The 27641-nt window shown below is 37.0% G+C and overlaps 1 protein-coding gene across 10 annotated transcripts in view; it reads left to right on the forward strand.

Moving 5' to 3' along the window:
* Positions 1-27641, forward strand: part of MARK1 (microtubule affinity regulating kinase 1) — a 58686-nt gene that overhangs the window by 22070 nt on the left and 8975 nt on the right. For 5 of the 10 annotated variants that reach the window (XM_057398771.1, XM_057398772.1, XM_057398765.1 and 2 more), the window contains exons 2-14: positions 515-718; positions 1091-1144; positions 8513-8561; positions 9691-9756; positions 10747-10817; positions 11777-11833; positions 15558-15794; positions 15884-16003; positions 20087-20186; positions 20759-20871; positions 22164-22338; positions 23372-23562; positions 26123-26223. In XM_057398771.1, the coding sequence (XP_057254754.1) occupies positions 515-718; positions 1091-1144; positions 8513-8561; positions 9691-9756; positions 10747-10817; positions 11777-11833; positions 15558-15794; positions 15884-16003; positions 20087-20186; positions 20759-20871; positions 22164-22338; positions 23372-23562; positions 26123-26223 (1538 nt within the window). Of the gene's footprint in view, positions 1-514; positions 719-1090; positions 1145-8512; positions 8562-8993; positions 9126-9690; positions 9757-10746; positions 10818-11776; positions 11834-15557; positions 15795-15883; positions 16004-20086; positions 20187-20758; positions 20872-22163; positions 22339-23371; positions 23563-26122; positions 26224-27641 lie in introns of those variants that run through there. The other 5 variants (XM_057398770.1, XM_057398767.1, XM_057398768.1 and 2 more) reach the window with 3 other exon arrangements.

The following is a 27641-nucleotide window of genomic DNA, read 5'->3' on the forward strand; positions in this document are numbered from 1 at the left end:
ATTTGAATGAGAACTTCTCTGCCTTACAGAAAGATGCAGACAGGTTTGGGGAGCAAAGCTTACTTGAATAAATACTTTTCTCATAATGTTATTTGGAGAAAGTTAAGAATAAAATAATTGAGTGAAATCTTATTTCCAAATATGCCAAAGTACAAATATTTATAGTTTTGTTTTGAAAAGACTAAATTTGGTTAGGATTAGTCAAGTTTATAATATAGTAGTGTAGTGTGTAGTTTGGCACAGTTTCATATTAAAGTCTGTAATGGTTTGTTGATTACTACCTAGGTGTCTCTAGTTTTATTTTGGGGGCTTGTGAAAATCTGTCTGTAGGCTTTTCCTGAGATATTGTCCAAAGACAGCACATTCTGCTTAGGCTGCATCCAAAGTTATCATATATATATTGTAAAAGTAAATAAATTACTCCCCTCTACACCTTTCTATGCTTTTAGTCTGTTTTGCTGCACTGTCTAAAATCCAAATAGCTAAATTCCAAACTACTTTATCTGCCTTTCAGCATACATCTGTGGATGGATACACTGAACCCCATGTCCAGCCTATCAAGTCAAGTAGCAGACAAAACATCCCCAGATGTAGAAACTCCATTACATCTACCAATGAAGAACATCCTCACATTGGAAATTATCGCTTACTGAAAACAATAGGAAAAGGAAATTTTGCCAAAGTGAAACTGGCCAGGCATGTGCTTACTGGAAGAGAGGTAAGCGTTCATATTGCTAAATCTATTGATAGATAGGTAGATCAGTCTTTGTTATTGAAGTATATTGATGGACAGATCTTGTGTTTGGAGGACCTGGTTTTGCAGTGGACAAGATAGCATTGTTCTGTCCAAACACTGACAAGTATAACACTGATTCCTTGGTATTACCATCTTGTGGCAAAGCTCTGAGCTCCTGCTGATAAATCCTCATAGGTGAGGCGATTTTGCTTGACATGATGCATAAAAGCAGACATATATGTATGTCTTACAGGTATATCTATGATTTTGCTTGCGAAGGTGCAATATATTTTTGTGCAAACATTTTTCTGAGTTTAATAATGAATTTTGTTTTGTTTTGTTTTTTTCCCCAAGGTTGCTGTGAAAATAATAGATAAAACACAGCTAAATCCTACTAGTCTGCAAAAGGTAAGAATATGCCGTAACATCTGAAATTCTATGAACAGTTGAACTGGGATCTTTTGGGTATTTAACAAAAATACTTGGTCCATTTATCTTGCTAAACAAATGTCTTTGTGTACATATGACCTTGGGAGACAGTATTTGCTATAAGGTGCAAGTTGTCTAAGGGCAGTTACTCTGTGTGTTTCATATCTAAGCATTGCTTCTTTGTTCTTCCTTCCTCCTTCAGCTTTGTTCATTGCTGACAGTAAAATTTGTATCTAATTAGGTACACAAGTAGTTTGTCTAACTAATAAATCAAGACATAATGCTGTAAAAGTTTTTTCTTTGTTTTTTCTGTAATATAGTAATTGTGTATAGAATTGCCAGAATGACTGAACATAATCAGAACATTCTTGCTTGTTTGTGCCTGTAGACAGAAATTCAGAAGTCCTTCATAACCGTTGTGATAAGTGTTTTAACAAAACCCTGGGGTTTTCCATGTGCTGTGGGTTGCTAATATTTGAGCTAATGAAAAGGGACCCACAGAAGCAGTACATGACAGAGCATATTGGGGAAATCATGTGCTGCTCACATAGCTTGTTTCCTGCCTAGCTTGGTATATTTACACTAGGAGAGCTGTATGAGTTTGTCTCATTGTTGAGCAATGAGAGGGTTAAAATGTTCTGGAAAATGAAGCATGAAAAACTTAACTTCTGGCATAATTGCTGTAATGACAAGTAAGTTGTATGTCACACAATAATATTCAATAATAAATCATTCCAGGTATAAATGAAACTTTCATAGCCTATAAAAGATGCTGTCGCACTACACAAAATACTTTTGTGGTAGGATATTGCTGCTGTTATTTGGTTGTTGAGTGGGAAGCTGATAGCAAGAGAAACATTTTTAGGTACAGTTAGAAGCAGCTTATAGCAGAACTAAGTTAAATTTAGTGATTTAACCACAATTCCATTCTTCAGTAACTTCTAAAAATATCCCGTCTTCTGTTTACACTAGAAAGTGTGAAGTTTTCCTTTGTAGCATCTTGATTGAAATTGATTGTAGAAAAAAAGTAGGTTTTGTTTTGAAGCTCTAAATGTCTTCGGCTTTGCAGTTTTCTGAGAATTTTGAGTGAGTATTGATTCCCTGAAAGTTTTTAAGTAAGCTTAAGCACAGTTTTTGCACCGTCACTCAAGCAACTGTTGTTTTTTAAAGCAAATAAGGGTGGGAGGGTGGTTCATCAGCATGGTTAGATTTGCTTCTGTTTCAGCCCTTCAATCACTATTGTTTATTATAAATCAAACAAGACAAATATGACATTATCTTGGGCTCAGGGTTGTTCACAAAACCATCCCCTTTCCTTTCACTGTAGTATAAAGGATAGCAAGAGCAAGTAATTGCTACTGACCTAATTAAGTAAATGATGTGGGGCATCGTAGCTTCTCATGTACCATTCTTTTTTGTAAACACAAAAATAATTAAGCACATACTTAGGTTGCTGAAAGTATTATACAAGCTGGGTCTGTAGTTAGTCATGATATGAAAGCAGAGCAAATCTTCAGTTTGTTCTTAGCCATTCTCCAGTGTTCCTTATGGCAAATAGGATGATGTCATGGTTTAGCCCCAGATGACAATTAAGCACCTCGCAGCTGTTCACTCACTCCCTCCAGCAGGATGGGGGGAGAGAATCAGAAGAGTAAAAGTGGGAACTCATGGGTTGAGATAAAGAGAGTTTAGTAGGTAAAGCAAAACAAGGAATTCATTCACTGTTTCATATCGGCAGGCAGGTATTGCGCCAACTCCAGGAAAGCAGGGCTGTATCACGCTTCATGGTTACTTGGGAAGCCAAACACCATCACTCTAAATGTCCTCCTTTCCTTTTTCTTCCCCCAGCTTTATATGCTGAGAATGATGCCATATGGTCTGGGATATCCTTTGGGTCAGTTGGGGTCAGCTGTCCTGGCTGTGTCCCTTCCAGCTCCTTGTTCACCTCCAGCCCACTCACTGGTGGGGTGGTGTGAGAGGCCTTGATTCTGTGTAAGCACTGCTCAGCAGCAACTAAAAGATCCCTGTGTTATCAACACAGTTTTCAGCACAAATCCAAAACACAGCACCATGCCAGCTACTGTGAAGAAAGCTAACTGTCCCAGCCAAAACTAGCACATATGGACAGGGTACTTCACAGACACGGTTACTCTAATTTAAACCATTAAATGTTAGGAGATGATTGCACAAGTAAGCTGACCTTGTGAATTTGTAATTCCACATCCTTGTGCCTGCAGTATGTTAGTCTGAAGTTACTTCTTGCTTCAGAACTTCTACCTTCTTAAATAGATAAGCAATGTTGAATTAAAGGCACTGCCTTTTGTTTTCAATTTGTTCAGTATGTGGTTCCCATCTTACTGGGTTAGCACCTGTTTAGAAGACAAAGCTGGCTTTTTTATGAACTTGCTGTCTTGATAGTAACATATTGTACTGACTTAGCTTTTCCACTGTCATGATTGTAATTTGTTCCCAAATGTAAGTATTTGGGTTTCATTATAACTAGAGTTTATATCAAAATGGCTTTTCTGTTTTCTGCATGTCTGCTACATCTTCTTGTACAGGCTCAACTCAGGGAGGTTTCTGAAATAGCCTTCTGTTGCTCTTCTGCAAACTGCTAATGGAGCAGAAGGGGCTTTTTTTTCTTCTTAATAGGCTTGATTAGCAAATGGCGGTTCAGATTTTCCCTTTTTAAGGGTCAGCATGCTTCTTTTTATTATTTAAACAGATCTAAAGCCTAAAACTTAGGTTATTTCTTCCCTTAACAACAGAAGATGGGAAACAATTTCAGTACATTACCTACTGAAAGCTATGCTTTTTTACAGCATCCATTCTCAGTAATGATGTAGAAACTAGAGAAGCATTCCAGCACATCTTTCAAAGCAAGAAAAAGGCTTGGTTAACTGAAGGGTTTTTTTTGTTTGAGTGTAGCGACTTAAAATAGTACATCTTCAGTGTAGATGACAGCCTGACAGCAAGTAGAAGTGTTAGCAATGGAAGATCTTTGTACTTGCTGCAGCTTGCCCTGAAAAATGAAACTGGAAAAGCAGGATTCAAGTTTTCAAGCATTAAGCCTTTTCCATACATACAAGTTCTACGAATTGAGTATGGTGCTGGCTGTCCTCTATTACGAGTGAAGCTATTGACACTACAACCCTTTTACAACAGGGAGATGCTTGTCCAGGAGCTTTTCTGAATGGTAGCACTTTGTTAAGAATTAAGAGCAGCCCTGTAGATGTGGGGTGGATTATGGGGCAGGAAGTCAGGGAGCACTTACACCTTCTGAGAGAGCAGTACCGTGCTGCTCAAGAAAGGAGAGGTGTGCATGAAACTTGAATTATATTCTTGTATAATCCTGCAGCTTGTCTCATAATGGAAGCAGAACTAAGCTCTCTGATCGGTCTAGATTTCTATAAAATTAACAAACTTGGCTTTGTAGGAAAGAACTATGGTCTTGTTGCTTTAATATCTCTATATGCAAAGGAATAGATGTATCCTGGGTGTTACTGAAGGGTGTAGTGGCTATTGTTTAAAGATATCTCTATTTGTTAAATACATAGTTATTGACATAAATGGTGTTAATGACCAACATGCTTCTGCAAAGGGAAGGGGGAGGGCTGGGGATTTATCCCAAAGTAGTGCTTCACAGAATGCAATGTAAAAACAATGTACTGAAATACTGGAGTACTGTTAATGCTTTTATTCAAGTGTTATCCATTTGTCAGAGATTTTCTAGATTGTTTCTCTCATGTATTTATAGTGGTCTATATTTTAATTCTGCTTATGAGAGAAAAGGAACATTGGCATCTTCTTAATTTGTATAAATGCACATTTACACTGGACCAAGTAAAATCCTGAATATACACCAAGACTCCAGAGCACAGTTCATTTGCCCCATTTCCATTCCACTCCGCCTCTGCTGTTTTGAACATCTGTATTGAAAAAAGGGTCCCTGCTCTTTCTTCTTTGAGAGCCCCTTACACATCCCCTTGGACCACATGGGCCATCAACTACATAAGGTATAATGGGGCTTGTTTATGGTCTGTATGCAGTGCTATTCCATTATTTCAGTTTTCAGCCTTTCAAACAATTTCTTGCTTCCTGGGTTGGAAGTATCTGTCATGCCAAGCAGCTTTAACAAAGCTGCTTGACTTAGTTACATCACAGTATATTGGAATATGTAAGTTACATCTGCCTAATTTACAAGATGCCTACTCCTGAGTGACTTCTGAAAAAGGTCTGAAAACATCAGTTTCCAGGTGTATAACTGCTGAAACTTGTCAGAAGCTGATAAAAACTGCAAAATACAAACTCTCAGAGTAATATGGATCTCCCCATGAAGAAGACAGCCTTGTGTGCTGTAGTTTCAGTAGTGAGCAGGCAGTTGGGAGAGGGGTTTTCCAGGGAATATAACCACTTAAAGTTTTTAATCTTTTCTCAGAGCAAGCCATTTAGTTAGCAGGTACCTGCAGGTAGGTTCCAAGATTTCAACTATTCTTTCAGTTCTTACTCTGCTGATTTATCTTTTTCCCTGCTCTCATGTTTGCAGGGAGCCTCTTGCCATCCTGACTGTAAAATAAACCAGCCAGTTTCCCTTCATCCTATGCTTGACACGGTTTGTGTGGATGAGCATCACCTAAGATAACTTAATCTGCTTCAGCCTTGCCCAATTCTTGCCCTAAGCATGCAAATGCATTTCAACCAAGATTAAAAGTGCCTGTAAGTCAAAATCCCCAAACAAACTAAGAAGCCCACCACAGAGCCACTAATCAGCAAGAAAATATTCAATTTGACCTTGTGACTTTGAGTTCCTCTAGAATTTGCCTTGGAATAGCTGCTTTCTTTCAAAAGGTTGAGACTAACGATTCCCTGTGATTTACTCATGGTGGCTCATACCTGGACTATATACTGCTGTATATGAACAAACGCTTTAGTTTTCTGAAAAATGCCTGTTCAACAGGAAACATAATACAAGATGTTAAAAAACATACTGGTGTGAATGTGGATAAACCTAAGCCCACGCTTTGTATCTTGGTGATGTCTTTTATTCAGAGCCAGGGCAACCAGTGTTTCACTTCTTATAACAAAGTATCTGCATGAGGGTAGAGGTCTTCAGGAAACTAGACTTTTTGTCCTTTTCCTAGTAGGCTTTTTCCTTCATGTAAAAATAAAAATAAAAAATTACACACTATGTGGAACAGAATTCATGCCACTGAAATAAATTCAAATCTTAAACCAATTAGTCAACTTTGGAATCCTGTAAGAGTACTGAATAGAACAATTCCCCTCCCGCTTCTATTTTTACAATTACTGCGTGCTTCCCTTTACATGTAAAATTATTTCTTTGATCTTTTTTCTAAATTGGAAATTATTTTATTTATAGCAGTCTATATTTTAATTCTGCTTATGAAGGCATGTTTTCATTGCTGCAACTTTTATACCAGCATTAATACTGTTAAGTTATGAAATTACTTTTGACATTCTGGAAGGAATTGTGGTTTTCCATATACCTGCTTAGAGGCTCTTCTGAAGCTGTACCCTTGCTTGATTTAGGTTTGTTAGCTTCTGACTAATTGATACTGATTTAGCTGGGAAATGTGATCTTGTGCAGCAAATTCAAAACCCAAAAAATGCACAGAGAAAAGTCTGGCAGGATGTATTTTCATGGGAATAACTGACTTCATGAGGAAACAAGAATAATTGCTAAAGTTTAATTCTGGTATTTTAATTCATAGTATTATGTACCCATGTGTTAACATTTTGAACACAAGCAAACTGCATCATACTGATTATGTTGTCAGAGAAATGTTTTTATAGTCCTTGCTTCCTTCTAAAATTGTTTCAATGGCAACTGTAAAGCAAGTGGATTGTAACTAGCTTGAAATACTTAAATAATGTCAATATCAAACCGTAATAATATTGATCAGAAGCTGAATTTCAAAAAGATGTTTCTCTGTAGAATATATGCAGAATTTTACAAATGTCATGACTAAATAGCTTTGTCTAAGCAAAAGAATTTCAATTTCTCTTAACTTGTAGCCTCAGCCATCATAAAATAGAAACTGTGAAGTGCTGCTCTTTGAGGAGGTGTCCAGTCTGTGGCTTGCCTCATAGTACCCTTTTTGCAAAGGTAGCATCTGAACAAATGGGACTCATTTTGAAAATGGAGGCAGAGATGTCCTCTGAGACAGAGAAGCAAAACAACAACACACTTCTGCACTGAGCCAAGTTGCTCTGTAAGGAGGTCTGTACTGCTAAGACATCTCCAAAACGTCTTGAGCGTTACGCTGAAGCCAGTGAGCTTTTCTTCAACATCCTACTGTAATCCAGTGCAGTACTAAGCATGCAGCACAGTAAATAGAATTGACAGTGGGGTTATGCTGTTCACTTAAAGTGAAACAGCGCAAACTTACCAGTATTGACAGCCTTAAAGTACAGAGTAATGGAATTGTGTAGTCATTTTGGATTCCTTCTTTCTTTTGACCCCCTAGGTTAGTCTTTCTTCACCTCTTATTTAATCAGTAAACCCATGAATGCTAGAAATTTAAGAGCTAAGACCTCATTTCTGGTTAAAAAAAGTCATCAACTCACTGTTGCCTAAAGTGTATACAGGTAGGGATGTAAGTTTGTCCTGTTGTTTTCAGTTATGTGACTCAAGATTCTAAAGCAGACTGAGCAATCATAAACCTTTAGGCCTTGCCAGGGGGAGAGGGGATATGGGACATTGCTGTTTATGACCCAGTGTAAAATCTGGTAGTTGAGAGAAAAGAACTCGCCTGTTTCACCTCTGTGGATCAGCAGGACTGGGGAAAGTCAGGATTCATGGTATCTAATTCCATTTCAATATTTGTGTGTTCAACTTTTCTGTAGTTTCAACTATGCCTTGTATTTGCACCCACTCTTATGTATGTATTCAAAGTAGTTGGGTGAGCTGGCCAGTCACCAAAGAAAACGGAACAAAGAGATAACAAAAATTATTTTATTAATAATTATTATTATCTAATTATTACATTATTAGTAAATAAAAATTATTATATTGTTTGAATAATCTGTTGGTTTTGGTCAGTGCTGAAACTCCAGAAGGGGCTATAAAACTTACCTGTGTTTGTTTGTATAAAGCTTAAAATTTAGTCTGGTTTTGATATGTAGTTGGTAGTGGTTATTGTCATATAATGTGTGAGATATAGATTATGTTTTCTGGACTTCACTGTGCTATATTTATCCATATTTTATGCTAATGCTAGTTTCTGTGGTTTATGCTGCTCCTTTTTGGCAGCTAACACTGCATATCTTGTGTAACTTCTCTCTAATAAGCGCACTCTTAAGAAAATTGTCTTGCTTCCTTGACAGCTGTTTCGAGAAGTACGAATAATGAAGATACTGAATCATCCCAATATTGGTAGGTGCCCTGCATTTCTGCACACTTTTTTCTGTTGTACTGTTTACATTTTACTCTCTTTGGCTTTATTTGAATGTACTTTACTGCTATGCTGTTAAACTTTTTTGAGATAATAGGATAGTGAGCATTCAGTAAATGCTTCATTGTCTCACCTCCTGTATTCACTCTGCTTGAAACAAGAGTGGTGGTCTGAGGAGAGAAACTGCTCAGTCCAGGAAAGCCTTAACATAGGAGATGCTGAGTGCTCACACTGCTCTGTTGAGGACCCCAGCTCCCGTTTTCTGTTGAAATTATTCTTGAGGCCAAAAAGCATGAATTTTTTTAAGTGAAAGTAGCAAAACTCCATTAGTTCAGTCTAGGAGAGACTCCTGCTGACTAATATTTCCATAAAATTAGAATTACAAAGTATGTAATTTTCCCTTTCTGCTTTAGTTCTTTCACGTACCCCACAGCTTCAGGGCCCTACTTTGTGATGACAATTCTTCTGGCTGAGGAGGGCTGGACAGTCTTGTTCCAGAGACAGTTAATGGTCCTGAATCGGCCAGAGGGCTTGTTGCATACAAGGTATGGATGAGGTGTACAAGTTACTACATGCTAGGCACTCCCTCTCATCCCTTAAATTGTTTGTTGCTTTTCCAGCATTCTTAGCTTCTGCTGGTTTTTGTTTTCTTGTGGGGGGTGGTGGGGGTGTGTTTGTTTTAAATGAATGGTTACTATTACAATCTGAGGAAAGTCTTTCAGGCCTAATATTTCTGGTACCCGCTTGGTCAGAATCTCAAATTTCTAATTGGGAGCAGTTTACTAGCGAAACAGAGAAGGTTTGTATGATCTTAAAAGACGTCCGTGTCAAATTGAGCACTAATTTCAGCATGAACTCGTTTGTACAGTGTGTTTAAACTTCTCAGAAAATTGTGAATTAATATGCTTTGTTATCAACTGTGATTTAGAAATTAATTTTGCTTCCCCCCCTCCCCCCGCCCAAGAATGCTAACCTAAAGGATATAAAGTTTTCCTGTGGTTTAGTGTTATCACTGGCCATAAATTATGCTCACTTCATGAGTATAATTTTTTATTTGTGCTGTGCTTTTGCTCCCTGCTGCAATCTCTCTCTCATTCATTTTTCTTGCAGTAAAATTATTTGAAGTTATTGAAACTGAAAAGACATTATATTTGGTAATGGAATATGCCAGTGGGGGTAAGTAGATTCTTAATTCTGCTTTAAGGATAAACTGAAATATGGAAAGCCGTGTGGGTTGCATGCCTAGGAATGATATAAGAACTTCATGGTTAATGGGTTATTCTAATCTGGCCTTCACAGCACTCCTAACAGACCTCTCAGGGCAGACTTTCTTGCTTGCATCACATTCTCTAAAGTAACCTGTTAGGTTTGTGTTTAAGGGTAGTCACTGTTCTGAGGCTTCTGCTAGAATTTCAAGAGATATCCTGGTGCTGAATATGGCAAAAACTTGACTCTATCTGCTGTATTTAGGCAAGCGCTGGTGCCTTGTATGATCTTGAAAACGTGCCAAAGCACTTGGGGAGGCAGGTCCAGGGATAGGAATAAGGAACACAGGAAGGAGAGCAGCAGGATTGCAAAGAGTGAGAGGGGTAATGGGTGCCTGCTTGAGAAGCTGCTTAGCAGCTGAATGGGAATGTTTGAATGTGGGAAGGGAATCGAGCATAGGGTGACCAGCTAGGAAAGGCTGCTCAACAGACAGTGCAAAGATGAGGATCTGAAAGGCATTTGAGCAGCTTTGTTAGAGAACAGGAAGGGAAAACCAGAAGTTATATAGGTAATGTTAAGTGAAACCACTGGAGATAGGCAAAACAAATCTGGTACATAAGAAGCTACCTATTTTTCAGTGTCTTATGTGCATTATGAATAGTTTTTATTATTCAAAGTCTCTGGTTTGTTTCACAGTGGTTCTTTAAGTAAAGTTATTTTTTTAACTTTGAAGAAGCCTTAGTATGAAGGGTTGCATTTTATATTTCTTAACTACTGATGTCTGGAAAGTGAAATTCAGTGAAAACAGTCAAAGGGAATTTTTTCCTGGCTGCTTCTATTTCCGTTCCCTTCAAGAAGCAGGTGTGTGGGATGTTGTTTTCAAGCATGATTTGATTGTGCATGACAGTCAAAAATAAAACCTGTACAGTAGAACTGATGTTTTGTCCATGTTGTGATCAGGAGAAGTGTTTGACTACCTAGTTGCACATGGAAGAATGAAAGAGAAAGAGGCTCGTGCAAAATTCAGGCAGGTATGAAATTAAAATTCACTGTTTCTTTTGTTTCTATTTATGGTATTTTTGGATAGACGTGAATGTGAGCATACTTCTTTTACTTTAAAAGAATATTCGTTGTTGTGATAATGTTTATTAAAGCTGGAGTGGAAAAAAATCCCCAAAGAGAAAAGTATCTGCTTCCTACGTACTGTCTAAAAATAGTAAGACTGTTTTGCATTCTTTTTTAGTGGATGTTCCTAAAGCCCCATTTTTTGTTGTGAGTCATTTGAGGGTTGTGATCCTTTTCTGAATATGTTAGAATTTAACAGATGTTCTATCTAGAGATGTTGATATGATGGAACGTATTGCTGTGTCATGTCATAGCATTTTCCATGAAGAGTAGTCTGTAACAGGTTTTTATACTGTTATTACAAGCTTTCTCATCTTTTTTACCTTGGTTTTGGTGATTTTTGTTGTGAAAAGCTTTGATTAGGTAAAATTTGAAATTTTTCAGAACGAAGGTGTATAATTAACATGTAAAGAAACTGCTTTTAATTTCCTGTTTCAGACTTGGGTTTTGTCATATGTGAAAGATACATATAGACATGTTGAATGAGCTGTTCTGTTAGGGGTGAATTGCAGAGCTATGCTGCAGGTATTTCAGAAGATAAAATCTGGGTTGGGGGAGTGGAATAATTTCCTTTTATAGTTACTGCTATTGGGAAATCTGCATTTAAAATAGATGTTTCTCCTATTACCTTAAAGAATACGTATTAAACTTTTTTTAATAAGAAAATGAGCTGCTTTTAGGGACATTTTAGGTTTAGTGTTTGAGCTTTAATGAAACTTGCATGAACATTTTCTAAAATTAAAGGCTTTATATATTAATATCTTATGTTCTGCTGAATCATATCAGAAGCCAAATTTATATACTAGATAATATACAAATGCTGAGATGGAAATTAAGTATTTCACTGATCATCTTGGTGTTTCAGATTGTATCTGCTGTGCAGTACTGTCATCAGAAGTGCATAGTTCATCGTGATCTTAAGGTAGGCTGTTACTTACTTTTCATTTTGCTGGTTGACAATCTATTTTCATTCTATATACTTGTCCTTGCCACTGTGAATGCCTCAAACATGTGAATGAAGTAAATATCATTTATTCTCTATTTTCTGAAGCACAAAAATAATGTAGCTTGCCTGTTGGAACAGGGGAGAGACAAGTGTTACTTTCATTCCAGTTTTAGCTTTAGGGAAAAGACATGCTCTCCAAAGAATTATACCTGCTGGCATGCAGATATGTACACACTGAAGCTGCAGAAGTTCAGTGATACCAGTCAGCGCTGAAATATTTTCAATTAAAATATATTGTATAAACATATAAGCATATATATATAAACCAATCTTGTTGTAGTGATTCGTAAGGAATATATTAGGGTTTTAATCCATTTGAACTTCTGTTTTATACTCTCGTGTTTAATCAGACAGAAAAATCTAAGGTAAACAGAAATTAGTTGAGCTTCTTTTTTTTTTTATGCTTTCTAATATTCTATCTGGATAAACATCCTAGACCATGTTAAAGAGTTCAGCAATTACAGGTACAACCTAAGCCTTCAGTCTGAAGTTGTCTTCCTGCCAAGTTTAGATATCACGGGACTTGGACACAGTATCTTCACCTGTTTAAAAGTTGGCTAGTGCTCTTTGTATATCTTTGTATGCTTACAAAGAAAACACTGATTTAGTTTCTTTTTTACTGGTGTATCTAAAATGTTGAATAAGCTGAACCTGAATAATTCTTAAAGGTTTGTTTTATCAGTATCTTTTGTCTTAAGGGTTTGTTTTTTTTTACTAGTTTCTTTTGTATTAACTTCCTTATAATACACTGCAGCATGCTGTTGACCTCTTTCTTACAAATCTGTTCCCTAATACCTGTCAATCTGCCAGCTTCTGCATGTGCATATGATGCTGGATAATGCATCCTTTTCTGCTGAGTCCTCCCTGCCCCAGGACCATTGTCATCTGATGGTGGAGGTGCTGAGCCAGAACTCTAAAGTCAGAATGCAAGGAAGGAAAAGGCTGGATCTCATTGAAATCTTGATATAAAAAAATTCCTCCCTGTCTTGCATGGTGGTTTGGAGCCTGTGAATGTTTTGTCAGGCTCCCTGGGGCTTACAGTAGTCACTGTTGAGCTTTCCAGAAGGCTGCACCCTTTTCCAGATGGGACCCATTGGCTTGGCTGGACAAGCCGCTTTCAGTGGTTGACTCAGCCCTATAGTTTGCTGGGAGTAGGAAGCCAGCCATCTCCTTGTGCTTATCTGGCACTGGCTTGCTCAGTGCAGCTATATTATTATTGAGTCCTACTTCATTAACCCCCGTGGTTAGTTAGCATTCTACATCTCACTCTTTCTCCCAAAACCCATCACAGCCTCCACCTAACATTCATTTCTTAGTTCCATAGGATGCATACAGCACACTGCATTGCTCACAGGACTGTCCAAAACTGCTTTGCGGGGTTTATACAGGATCCCTTTCACCATCTGTCACAAGTACTCTGCTGCTGATCTTCCTATTTGCGAGACAGGCAGGCAGGCTTCAAAATTATTTCTTTGCCTTTCTCTCTCTGACTTCCCTTTGATGGAGTTATGCTAGACTCATTTCAAAAGTTCAGTGTTAGGTGTGATTGAGAGCCAGTCAATGAAAAATACATTCCCCAAAGAAAGAAGAGATAAATGCATGGCTTTGAGGAGGTGTTCTCACTTTGTCTTTTCTTTTCAAACATTATGTGTCATCTCTGTCTCACTTAAAACTCTTCTAACAGAGCTGCAGAGGAGGAAGAAGCAAGTTTAGAGTTGCATCTGAATTTTCATCTGCTTCTGTTGACTTTCTTTCTCTGTAATACCAGCACGCTGACCAATAGATATTGTTAGCACTGCAAGGCAGAGATTTTTGCTAAGTCTTTTTGGCTTTAATAACAGAAAGGATAAACTCTGTCAAATCTAAGTTACTAAGCTAGGAAGACTTACAAAAAAAATGTGCAAGTTTGTCCAGAAGAGGGGGGAGTGCAAGGCCTATGGATGCTTAAACCATCTCCTTTTAATTTTCTGTGTTTATAAACAGCTTGCATAGAAAGGGCTATAACCAATTCCAGCTTTGCTCATCCTGTGATGCACAAACTTTTTTTCAGTGACTTAATACTTTTTGCTCTGAACGTGTAACCAACAAGAGCATAGTCTTTCTATTTGGCATGTTAAGAAAGGATGGGTTTTGATGTTTTTGAAGTGAGGAACCTAAAAGCATAGGGTACTTGGGTAGCAGAGCACTGTTGAACTAGAAGGACTATTGTAATCGCAGAGCAGCTGCGCTGACAGTAATGTTTTCACCACAAGGAAAATGAAGTCTTTGTTCAGTAATGTAGAAGGATGTAAAATCTGGAAAATAGATACCTCTGTGAGTCTGTCTGCAGGCACATCAGCTGGAACCAGCTGAGATTACAGGTCAGGAATTGGGAAAATAAAATATTTTCTGGGGTAGTTAATTTATATAAGCAAGCTGTATTTTACTCCTGGTGAAGCCTAAATTCTGTTGTGCGGCCTTGGCTTGGTATACTGGTAATTGTTTCCTGTTCTGTTCACTGAGTGCAAGTGAAATTACTAAACACAAAACCAACAAACAAACCAACCCAAACAAAATCATGTTTACCCTAACAAATTGATTGCTGTTTCTCTTCGTCCTGAACTTTTCTGAGCATAGCAGTTGATGAGAGATGTTTGTGTTTGCTATAAAACTGATGTTTGGCAATTAAGTGAATACTCTGCTCTGGCTGATGTCTGTCCTCCTGTTGAAAAAGGATTCCTGCACTGTGCAGTGCTGCTAATGTGAAAATCAGGCACTGGGTCCCAGTTAGATGAGCAAACATTGCCCAGATCTGCTGCACTTGTTGTTCAGCATCCTTGTATTTTGAGAATGCTCTGTATGGGGTGTTTTTCAGTAATGTATTCTTATTTATCTAATCTTGCTCTTTTAATCTTCTGACCTAGCTGTGATACTAAGTATAAGGTATTTTTTATTGACTCTTCAGGTTCCTGAGTACTTGCACCTATGTATAGGTGATGCATTGCACTTACATGATGATTGCTGCACAGGCATGAATATTCTTAGCTGTATAAAGCATGCATTTTTTTCATACGCTATGTAATTCTTGAGTGTTAAACACCTTTGGTGGTGGCATTACTAAAGAAAGCACCAGTAATAAAAGGGAGAGAATTTTTTGGTACAGAATGCTGAGATACAGTGCATAGCTTGAAGTATGTCATCGTGTGAGCAGAACAGATCTTCTTTTGAAGCCTTAAATCCCTTCTAGCATTTACCCCACCGAGATGGTAAATGATGTCTGGAATTAGATTTACGCTTCTTAGCGTCAGAAGTTGGCATGAACCTGTCAAAAGCTGAAACTGCTGTCCTGAGATGTCTGGATATTTCAGTCTAAACCTGAACTGAGTTGGTTCTTCCAGAGAAGAAAATCTTCACAGCTCATTCACTAGCTGACTTTCCAGTCTCTTTAGCTGCTTTAACAGTAATATTTCTTTGAGTAAACATAGTTAATTTCCAATCTTTAATGTATTCAAGGGAGATTTGTTTCTTTTCTTCTGCAAGAAAGAAAAAGATGGTGAAGTATTTAAAAACAAATATTTGCATTTATTGATAAATACTACTCTGTAATATATTGATCTTATTCTGATACATGAATTGTATTTTCCTCTCATTTTTCTCTTAGGCAGAAAACCTTCTGCTTGATGCAGACATGAACATTAAAATTGCAGACTTTGGTTTTAGCAATGAATTTACAGTTGGTAATAAACTGGACACATTTTGTGGAAGCCCACCTTATGCAGCTCCAGAACTTTTCCAAGGAAAGAAATATGATGGTCCTGAAGTGGATGTGTGGAGCCTTGGGGTGATTTTGTACACACTAGTAAGCGGATCGTTGCCGTTTGATGGTCAGAATCTAAAGGTACAGTTGCAGTATGAAAGCTTGGCTTTCAGTCTCCTTAAATCTTATGTGTGATTAGTAGGCTCACCTTTTAAAACTCTGTTTTAAAGGAACTGAGGGAGCGAGTGCTGAGGGGGAAGTACCGCATCCCATTCTATATGTCCACAGACTGTGAAAATCTACTTAAGAAGCTACTAGTACTGAATCCAATAAAACGAGGCAGCTTGGAAGTAAGTAATCTCATCTTGGGGAAAAAAAAGGGGGCTTAGATTAAGAAAATAAAATACAGTAATTGCTTACAACTGTTTTTCACAATAGGTACTTTCTTTGCATTTTAAGGACCCAAAAGTTTTGTTTAAAAAAGAGTGAGAGAGGAAATGTCCCCAAAACATCTTGAAAATACAAAATGTTAATTGATGAAAGTCTAACCTTAATTGCAACTGACTAAAGACTATAACTGAAGAGTATTTCAAAATGCAAACCGCTCCCACTTCTTTCGGTCAGGTAATGGAGGTAGTTCAAAATGGGGGCAAGGACAAGAGTGTAAATATCTTATTCTTGGGAGTTTTCCAGAAGACCAAAACCAGCAGCAGGCACTTCCATCAGCCATTTTCATTTAATTTACTATATTCAGCATGATTTTTTTAAAGGGATAGATAAAAGAGTAACTGTGATTGAAAACTATGTGGGTGTTTTTTGTTTGTTTTAGTGCCATAATACAGACAGACACTTAAGAATACAATGAATGATAAGCCAGTAATTTCTGTGCAGCCTTTTCTTTCCCTCTTCTGGTACTTCTGTTTCTGAGTAGCCAGAAAATTAACATGTATTAATACTGTGTCCCTCAGCTAAAATCTGTTTTGAGGATTTCTACCGAGTTATGATTTTAGTGGTGGTGGTAGTAAATTAGGCTTTGTAATATGGCTAAAAGGTTCAGTGTTTTTAAGGGGCTCTTTCATTCAAGGTTGCTATACTGGCATGCACTTACTGGATGATTCTGGAGCTGCTGTTTAGCAAATATTTTGTGTAGTGTTCACTCTAAATGCTGTCCTGTTCTGTTTTGTGAATTGTTTAACCAAGATAGACTCCTGAAAATACCATCTACTTAGCACAGAGATGAAAGTAGGGTGGAAGATAAATAGAATGGTTTTAAAGTAGTATTTACGTGAGTTAATCACCAGTGACTTCATTTCATCTTTCTCTGCCTACTTGTGCAGCAGTGGATGGCATTTCAGAGAATAAATCCCATTTAAGCTGTTTTTTATTTGTAATGGCATGACTAACACTTTCTGACATGGATGCTACCTGTGTTAAGGTAGCAAACGTTTAGTGAGCTGTGTCTGCATACAACTTAATCTCAAGGTGATTCTGGTTTGTGACTTCTTATAAATAACTGTAGCTTTAGTAAAACCTGTGCTGAAGAGAATAGTGAATGGTGGCTTCTTCTTTATTGATACTCAATTCTTATGTATTTACTAGTGTCTAGAGGACATAATGGTAAGAGCGTAGTGACTTGAAGATGGTGAAAGATTGTGCTTTTCTGTGTCGTGTTTTAAGGTTTAGGAAAAACATTTTCCTTTTGTTGAACTTTCCTCTGGATTTTCAGCAGTTTCTCTTGAGATCTAATTTTACTTTCATTCTAGATACTGTAATGTTATCCAGTTCTCCTAAAATTCCTTCCTGTCCCTAGAGAGATGTGTTGGATAGCAGTCTTGCTGGAACAGCATAGTCTGATTATATGGAAGAGAGCAAGAAAATGTTATTGTGTGATAGGGGATCTCGAGCTGTGGATCAGTACTAAAACACTGATGATAACGGGTATTGATCAGTTTGCTAATCTGAGGGAGAGAGACATCACAAATGCTTTTAAAATATGAATGTTCCTGAAACCACATGTATGTTGATTTAGAAAGCCATGGTTTGTACTTTGGAAAGAAATTACTATTTCTTCTGTTTCTAAAAATACATATTTATAATGTAAGTACATATTTATTCGCAGATTCTAAAAGCAGAAAGACAATCTCATCTTAGGTGGGGAGGGTTTTTTGTCTGCGCTTTGTCTTTTAATTATTTGTTCAGTCCCAGCCGTCCACCCGCTCAGTTCCCATGCGTGTTTTTCCCTCACCATTCAATAGGATGTTTGTCAGTGACATGAGCATCAAAGCTGAGGCTGACACAGGATCGGCACCATATGGGTTAGGCTTAGCACTTTTCCTCTGGTAAGGACCAGGCAAATATTTATTGAAAGGGTTCATCTAGACATTTTCATGGTTGCAGCAGAGAGAAAACATTTTAGAAGCAAGAGAATGTTGTTGTAAAATCTTCACAGGAAGAGATGGAAAAAATGCATTGTCAGAAAATGTGGGTTTTCCCTTAACTATTAGGATTTCAAAGAATTCCTCCTCCTCCAAGTCTTCAGTTCTTTCAAAGCAACACTGTGCAATTCCCACAGAGCAGATTTATGCTTACAAAGAGTAATAAAACAAATAATTTTGAGACAGACATGTCTTGAGCCAGATTATATTTAAATTGTTTTCCTGAAAGTTGAGGGAAACCTCATCAGTAATACCTAATTGGTTGAAAACTCAGTTTGGGTTTGTCGTTAAGAAATACAGTTTGGGTCAGATTTTCACCTTGACCAAAACTGCTGCTCTTGAATCAGCTGAGTGAAAGCACAGCAGAACTTGCACAGATTTAATACTGATCCTGGAACTGGATCATTTGTGTCACTTCAAAATGCTTGAGTTTAAGAGCCTGTTTTAAGAGTTGTACAATAACTCAATGTGCCTATGAGATCATGTATTTAAAAGATAGAAGCTAGCAGAGTTTTGCATATTTAACAAATGGAAAAGCTGGAGCAGATTACATTGAAGTGATCCACCTACTGAAGAGATAGGAAAAACTGTAAGTGGGAATTGTTGGGCTTGCCTATTCAAGAAGGGTTGAGAAACAGAGATAGGATTTGAGCAGTGTGATTTGTGTCATCCAAACACATTATCATGCTTAAACTTTACATTTAATTAACAGTGTCCTTAAAATAAACTGTAATTGCAGGTACCGCATACTATTCTTTGGAGAGTCTCATGTTACTGCAAGGCTACAAATACATAACCAAAGGCTATTGCAAAAGAAGCTTGTGCTCTCTATGCCAGAGATACAATAAAGCAATACATGTACACAATACCTTCCCTTTTATCTCCCGCTTCAAAAGCCAAAAATTCAATCCTGTGGCAGAACTTTGAACAAATCTGTAAGTCTTACTGTCAGCCAAATGTTAACTGGCCCAAGTACAGAGTTCTGTTTTGTTCTTGTAAGGATACTGCTATTTGTGTCTGTAATTTGGCAGCAGCACTACGTACAAAGAATCTGGTTATATCAATGGAAACTTGAGTATTTTACTGTTTGTGAGAAATAACTTAATTCTGTATTTGCAAAGCATATTTGGAGCTTGTGGGAAACTTGATTTCTTTCACTCTTCTGTCAACCTAGTGAGCAGTATTAGAGAATGTCCCTAAAGAGGCATGTGTGCCTGTTGCTGTAGGAAGGAAACCAATTTTAGCTGTTTTAAAGATTAATATATCCGTAAGGAGAGATTGTGGTGGCGGTTAGGATTCCAGCTGATCAGTCTGGCGGGCTTATAAACAGATCCAAGCTACAGCAGAGGAAATTTTCCAAAGAATGCAGAAGGAAATATCTGCACGGCACAGAGAGAGTTATGAGGCATTTCTCGCTGCAGCCAAACTGTGAACATACTTAGGTCAAGTGCGGGGAGAAAGATCCATAGGATAAAGTGACCAGTCGGCATCACAATCTTGAAATGAAAGACTGTAGGAAGCATCGGCACGCTCCTGAAATGTTCTGTAGTTTGTGAACATGCTTCCTTTGTTATTATTTGAAGGAGTTACTTATTGTCATACAGTTGATATTGTAGTAACATCTAGGGATTTTAACCAAGATAAGGGCATGAGTGGCAGGCACTCAGCAAGGTAAGATTAAGAGGTGGTGGAAGTGAAGGGTACAAATGGAAGATTTTTGTGTGATGAACTGCAAATTCTTTCCTCTTGGTAGTTTTTCTGGTATTTTGAGTGGGTAGATACTGTAAAGGATAAATAATGGGGGGGGGGGGTGGTGAACTAATGGAGACTAGAGGATGTGAAAGATAAACTGTAAGATGGGAGGGGAAAGGTGTGAGTAAAAGAGCAGAATTCTGTTTATTATGAATTTTAAGGGCTGTTTTTCCCCAGACGAGCTCACCCAGGTTTCCCTAGGCATGGTAAATGGCATATTGACCTAAAGTTCATTTCTTTCCCTAGCAAATTATGAAGGATAGGTGGATGAATGTTGGCCATGAAGAAGAAGAACTAAAGCCATATACTGAACCTGAACCAGATTTTAATGACACTAAGAGAATAGGTAAGACTATTACAAGGATGTTGCATCTGATGTACACAGGCAGTTTTATCTTGTAGATCCAACTAAGCTCTTACCAAATTTGACATGCAATCTCATCCTACAAATAAAATGTTTTCTCTTTATTTAAATGAGAAATTTCATTACAATGCCCTCCTTATAACTACTGTTGTGACTTCATAGAGCTGGCATAAATCTACAAGCATAGTAAAAGATGAATAAGATTACAGAATTCATCATGCAGAAGGAAACGAGCAACAGTTTTTATCTGGCATGGTCAGAAAAAGATGCTATGTTGTTCCTGTAGCTGTTTGTAGTTTCTATTTGCCAGTGTCGTCATTGAATAGCATTGAACTCTGTTGAATAACATAGTTGAGAGTTTTCAAGAGCATAACGATGAAAGGAGGAGAGTTGCAGTCTTTTTGATTTTGCTCAGCAAAGATGATGCTGGTTGAATGGAATCCCAGTTATATGTTAAATTATAAGGTGTTTTTTTTACTACTTTCATTGTTCTTTAGTTGTCAGGAAACTCAAGCACTTACTCTGGTAATGCATCTAGTTCTTCTTACTTTTAGACATAATGGTGACAATGGGCTTTTCAAGAGAAGAAATCCATGAATCTTTAGTAAACCAAAAGTATGATGAAGTCATGGCTACTTACCTACTTCTAGGTAGAAAACCACCTGAAGTAAGTGCTACTTAATTTATGTCTTCTGTCACCTTTATATCTGGTTGAATTGAATATTCTGGTGATTAATGTTTTACTGAACTATTTTGCAACATTTTCTGTTAAAAAAAATTGATAACTTGCTAATGTCTTCCCCTTTTCATATCTTCTTGGATATATTGTTAGTTCCCATATGAAGAAATAGACTGAATATAGTATCTTCACATTTGCTTGTAAATCTGTTGAATTGCTTTGTTAAAAAGCTAGCTGTTAATCTGAAGTGGCCTGACTTCTAAGTGCTCAATCTTCTTCCTGTCATGTGCATTTACAGTTAAAATCTGAAATAGTTAATTTCACTAGAGCAATCCTCAAACTTTTAAGATGTAACATTTATTTCTCAGAAATGCGTTCAGCCTTTCTCAGTTGTACTATTTTATAGTGTATTTTATTATATAATAAATAACTGCATGATGGCCATTAATATATTTGTGATAGGAAATATTTTGACTGTTTTGGAGCTAGAAGGATCTTTTAGGACCATAGGGATTTTCAAGAAATCAAATCAAGACCACGGCTTTCTTTTTGAAGGGATTTTTTTCCTGCTGCTTCATTAGCCTTCCTTCATTTCCAAGACCGTGTAGATCCGCTATGTGCATTGTTGAGTACGTTTTCCCACAGCATCTCTGAACCAGAATTCCCTTGTGATGGCAGAACATGGAGGGAATCTGACTAGCATGATTTTGACTTAAACTACTTGGAAGAGGATATTTGTCTTTTCCACTGCTTGCTCTTACAACTTAGGCTTCTTAGATATCAACGAACCGGTGGCTGAATTATATGCCTTATAAAGATGTGTTAAAGGGCTGTAAGGAATCCTTGAATCAGTAGTACTTTCTTTTTTAGCCCTTCTGACTCACTCTGCATTTTGGAATTTTTCTGAAGTTAGAAATGCTTTTTAAGCTTAAAAAAAGAGTTGAGGGAGCCACTCTTTGGCTTAGGTTTTAAAATAGCACAGTTTTGTAACTGTGGAGTCTGCTAATTTTGTTTTCAGCATTCATTAACTTCTTAGCTTTAGCTGTGTTTCTAAAGCACATTACACAGAGTCGCAGAATGGTTGGGGTTGGAAGGGACCTCTGGAGATCATGCAGTCTAACTCCCCTGCTAAAGCAGGTTTAACTGTTACCCACACATGAAGTGATAAAATTCATTTTGAATAAAATTAAACTCTGGGTACAATTTTACCTCTTTGCTTCAAAATGCTCTGAAAGTACCAGCAATGTTGAATTTATGCTTTGAAAAACTTTTTCTTCTAGTTTGAAGGAGGTGAGTCCTTGACAAGCAGCAACTTGGGTCAAAGGTCTCGTCCTAGCAGTGACCTCAACAACAGTTCTGTGCAGTCTCCCGCTCACCTGAAGGTCCAGCGGAGTATATCAACTAACCAGAAACAACGGCGTTTCAGTGATCATGGTGGGGATGACATTCCAACAAGTAAAGTAACATACACAACTCAAGTCTGAATGTGCAGTGTTTTGTGAACCTGGCAGGTCCACCACTCTGTGCATTTGTTGTGTATCTCGTTGTGCTCCACTGTGATGCTTTTATTTGTATGAATGCTTCTGTCGTAATTCTGGGTCAGTGTCAGAGAGTTAATGTTTTAAACTTGTTACTTGTTTATTCACTAAATAAGAGCTTGAGGATGTTTTGTGTTTATGAAGTAATGGCAAAATATTGGTCGGGAATAGAGTCAAAAGCAGTAAACCATTATGTTTACCAGTGCATTTGAAGATGGGTTCAAATTGTTTCCAAGAGACAACAATTTTACCAATTATTAGGGAAATATTTTCTGGTGAAAGTGGTTACATCAAAAAGGAGTGCACATTTAAAACATTAACTAAAAAGGTGAATTTTTTTTTTTTTTCCCCATCACCCCCTGAGAGAGCTGTTAAATTACAGGAAATATTTTTAAAATGCTAAAAATGTCCCTTTTCTCTGCCTTAATTTACGTTATTTCTATTTTTACTGTTTTCCCTCTGTGGTAGTTCGTTGTGGTTACTTTTTTGGGGGAAAAAAAAGGAAAATTGTGAGGATCATCAGCTAATGTGACTTTTATTTCAAGGGAATGTAAAATTCTACAGATGGAAATTTGCCTCAAAGCATTTTAAAGAATGGTAAGGGGGAAAGAATTGTAATTTTCCAACCATAAACATGCTTTTAAACAAAATAGTTCTAGGGTTTTCAGGGGAAAAGGACCTTCCATGGTGTTTAAAGTTAGAATTAAAATATTATTCTAGGTTTTACATCCTGATGTGAAATGGGAACTAATTCTGAACTGCAAAGAGAGTGTAGGTAGAAAACTTAACCTGGCAAACCTCAATTGAATAGGTTGATGTATGTGCTGAGTTTGCAGTCATAGTTGTTCAAATGCTTTTTTGGGCTCAGAGAATTGTATCTGGACTATTTTGGCCAGGAAAAATGCAATGATTATTTTTAGGTATTTATTAATTCTGTTTTTATTTGGCAGTTGGTCCCTCAATTCCTCCTGCTGTGTCATACACGAAAAGGGCTCAGGCAAACAGTGTGGAAAGCGAACAGAAGGAAGACTGGGACAAGGATGTCTCACGCAAACTTAGCAGCACTACAGTGGGATCCAAAGGAGAAATGGCTGCAAGTCCACTTGTGGGTCCAGAAAGAAAGAAATCCACCATTCCCAGTGTGAGTGTGCTTTTGCCTGGTTATATTTGTTTTTCCCTATTTAAACAAAATCTGCAGCATAAGGTTACTATAGACGTAACAGTTACTGAATAAGCCACTAAGTCTATTTCTGGTAACTTTTGCTGGCAGACAGAAATAGACAGGCTTCAGTGGATGCCTTTAACGTAAACTTTTCCCTTCCCCCACAACTTTACTTTTTCTAACACTAACATAAGAGTAAGCACTAGGATGTCTGCACTTGGGCAAACTGAAGATCTGTCAAGACAAATAGTGGATATTTAGGGAAAGAACATAAGAACAGTGCCAATATGGAGTGCTCTGTTGCTGGTTTCTAATTCTTGTGTATCTACAAGGAAGCCAGGGGACTTCCTGAATCAGAGATTTCATCTGAATAATCCTGTGTAATATCCCTCATAAGTGTTTTCCCTGTGACTTTGCTTAGTTTTCTGAAACCACCGCTCTTTGGACTTCACAAATAAGGTGGAGGGGAGGGGAACAACCTACTTTTCCCCTGGTGTGTGTGCCTGTTGATGTTACGAGTTACAACCTGTTTCTTGTAATAAGAAGTGATTTATTTTCTAGTTCTTCTGTTACAACGTCCTTCAGTTTTGTAAACTAGTATCATGTTACTGCCTTAGACATCTTTGTTCCAAATAGGAGAGTCTGCCTCTCCTAATGTGAAAGCATCTACTTTGTGGAAGTTCATGGGCAGTAGTATCAGTGTTTAGGCTATACAATGGAAAAATGTTGTGTAATGTTTAATCAGCTACTTAAGAGCAAGAGTTCATGTGGGGAAAAAAGGAATTGTAAATTAAGATTCAAGTACACTTTATGCTATTTAGGAGGCACACTGTATTAAATACAAAAATTCTGGCCACCTTTTAGCACAGGCAGCAAGAATTGCCGTTGTCCTTTGGGATTCTACATGCTGGCCCCCATCTTGGATACTCTGGGGAGATTAGATGCATTTCTGCAGGAATTTTCTTTAAACAAAATAGATGCTGAAGTTCATGTAACTCTTGCTGTTCTACAGGCTGTGTCTGCAGGCACTTTAAACATTTCTTTCAAATTTAAAATAAATTGTTTATCCCCACAAAGAGTCTTTGAAATTAAGGCTGTGTGGATTATATGCAGGAACTTTGTGACTTCTAAGATTAGATTTCATATCTGAGCCTTCCCAAAACTATATTGCCCCAGAGCTGATTACAGTCACGTATGGTACAAGCTGATGTATCAAAAGCATTTCTCTGCTTTCTGAGAACTAATTAAATGGAATATCTTTGCTATTCAGAATAAGAAACTGATTTACTTGCTAATGGCAACTTCAGTATTTGTGTTTTGAGGACTTAGTAAGAGGCTTTGTGATGGGCAAGATTAAGGAATAGTGGTGTCTGATATTGCAGCAGTAGTTAGATTTTTTTGTAAGCTGCTCAACTTTAAGTTTGGTTTTTAAAACTCGTGTTTATAGTGAACAAAGCAAATTTAATATGGATAATTTTAAAATTAACTTTAAGGGTGATGTTAGGGAAGGTAGGATTTCTTATAAACAAGTTTGTCACCTCCAGTCATACTTGTCTAGCTTGCAAGAGTTTAATTCGAAAACCAGGTAAGTGCAGTTGTTAATCTTCCTTACACATTGGCCTTGAAACAGTTTATTCAGTAGTCTCTGGGGGGGTGATACTAATGCTGCAAATCTGTAGAAGAGGGAGACCTAAACACACAGTAAATCTTGCAGAGGTCATGATGCCCTACAGTTCCCAAATTTAGAGTATTTGAAATCTTGCCAGCGTGTATCAGTATGTTAGGTTAGTACTTTGAAAACCTCTTTCACCCCAAATTCAATATGTACTGTATTAAAAACAGAATTGTCCATCGTGTACTGCAAGTAAGCCTTCAGCAGCTAATCTGTGCATGACAGGGGAGGAGGAGAACATTGGTATTCTATGAAGTATGTGCAAACTGAAATCAGTAACAAGGAAAGTTCCATCAGTATTTTTTATTCTGTTTATTTAGTTTTATTTTTATTGTTGCTACAAGACACATCTGGCGTTATCTGCATAATAATTTTTGGGTTGGCAGACACAGATTAAGAATGTTTTCTTTTTGTTCTCTTGAAATCTCTTTTGAGAGAAGGCAAGTAACTGTAAGGCTGGAGCCTTAGCAACTTAATCTCCACAGGGAAGCCTTTCAACCAGCCAGATAGATGTGTTCTCTAGGATTCCAGTTTGTTCCTTTGGTCCCAGAGACAAATAACTTAGTAAGACAGTATGTGGGAATTGGATAATAATACTTAGGAAAGCAAATGTCAGCAAATTTCAGTTTCTCTGTTTTATTTTAGTGTACTCTCAATGGTACAGTAAAGTGATGGTGAATAAGCTATTAGAAAAGATAGCTGATATAAATTATTTGTTTGAATACATTAGGCTAGTACATTTGAAGACATTAAGAATATACATAAATGGATGAAACTGGTTTTGTTTCCAATTCTGGCATTTCTGTACAACACAGTGTACAGTAGAAGAAGGTATTTAGTTTAATTTTTGTCTCAATTTTCTTCTAGAATAATGTATTTTCTGGTAGTGGAATGACAAGGAGGAACACTTACGTTTGTGAACGTTCTTCAGATCGCTATTCTGCAATACAGAATGGGAAGGACAACAGGTATTCTTCAACTTTTATTACTTACTAATTTGGGTACAAGAGCTGAGGCACAGAGAAGCAGGTTATGCAATTAGTGAATACCATTATGCAGCATGGTGTGAAATACATGAAGTCCGATTGTACCTTTTCATCTTGTCTTCCACCACAATTTCTATGTTTGTAATGAAATTTATAACTAAATGTGTAGATTTGCCTTTGTCTCTTTTTATGGGTCCATATTTATTACCAATGGTTGTCTTGCAACAGTGAGTAAAGTAACTGCTTACAACCAAATAGACAACTCTGTTATGGAGAACTTTGTTGGAGCACCCCAACAGTGGAGCCTAATCCCTTTTCATTTCTTCTAGTAATCAAAGTTAAAATTGTTAAGACTTGTCAATTCTATACGGTACAATTTTTTTGGCCTAAAATAATATTTTAGTAGAGATGGTAACCAAGTTGTATGTGTTTTTGGGATGATAATTACACTGTTTATATGTTTTGTTAAATATTATTGTATTTAACACTGCCACAATTACTGGGGGTTTTGACATACATCCTTTGTTCATCCTTGGTGTTAGTTAAACCGTGTACCTGACTGCAAAATAAACATTGGCTTTACTGGGGAGTAATGCAAAGTGGGTATTTTTTAGTTTAAAGCATTAAGTCTTACTCTGATTTTATTTTGGTGTTAGCTACTTAAATAGCAAAGGGTAAAATGAATCAGAAAATCCCTAGCATGAAATAACACCATCTAGTAAATTAGTTTTATTTTCTGTCTTGGTGTCTGAATTTTTTAATTATGCATTTAATTTTGAAAATAGCAAGAGTATAGGGCTGTTGAACTATAGTAAAATGAGCTATGGAACACGTGAAGTACAGCTATTCCAAGTGCTATAAGGAGGTACATTAAAAAGACTGATTTTCAGTATTTAATTAATTTCAAATTATTAGGTGCTCTCAAAAGCATCTTTCCAAATTTTTGACTATAGATAAAAATATTTGAACAAAGTTTGCAATAGTTTGTTTTTTTTTAAAGAAATAAGAATTTTTTTTTAGGATTAAAATTTATACTTGCGTAATTTTTCTGATCTCACAAAAATGAATACAGGTTTTCCTGCAATAGATTTAATACCAAAAACATAATAAGAAGGGATTTTATTTCAAAAGTTTCTCATTTTTTAAATTTATATTTAATTTTTTTCTATAGCATTGAAAAGACAACTCTTAATCCCTGTTCCTTTCATAAGTGCAATGAGTATGTTCTGCTTTTTGAGCAGATTCTGAAAAATGAGGGATTTTTGAGTTGTATACTCACCTTTCCTGTAATACATTGTGATTGTATTTGGTATAGCTGAAAATCTTGTGTAATTGGCTTACTCACACTAAATCTTTACCTCTTTGCTACAGATATTATTTAGCTTTGGGACTGTTGTTGC

Source organism: Pezoporus wallicus, unplaced genomic scaffold (assembly GCF_028554395.1).
Source record: "Pezoporus wallicus isolate ANWC-B61680 ecotype Strahan unplaced genomic scaffold, APGP_CSIRO_Pwel_v1 contig_5231, whole genome shotgun sequence".
In the NCBI taxonomy this organism is placed as follows: Eukaryota; Metazoa; Chordata; class Aves; order Psittaciformes; family Psittacidae; genus Pezoporus; species Pezoporus wallicus.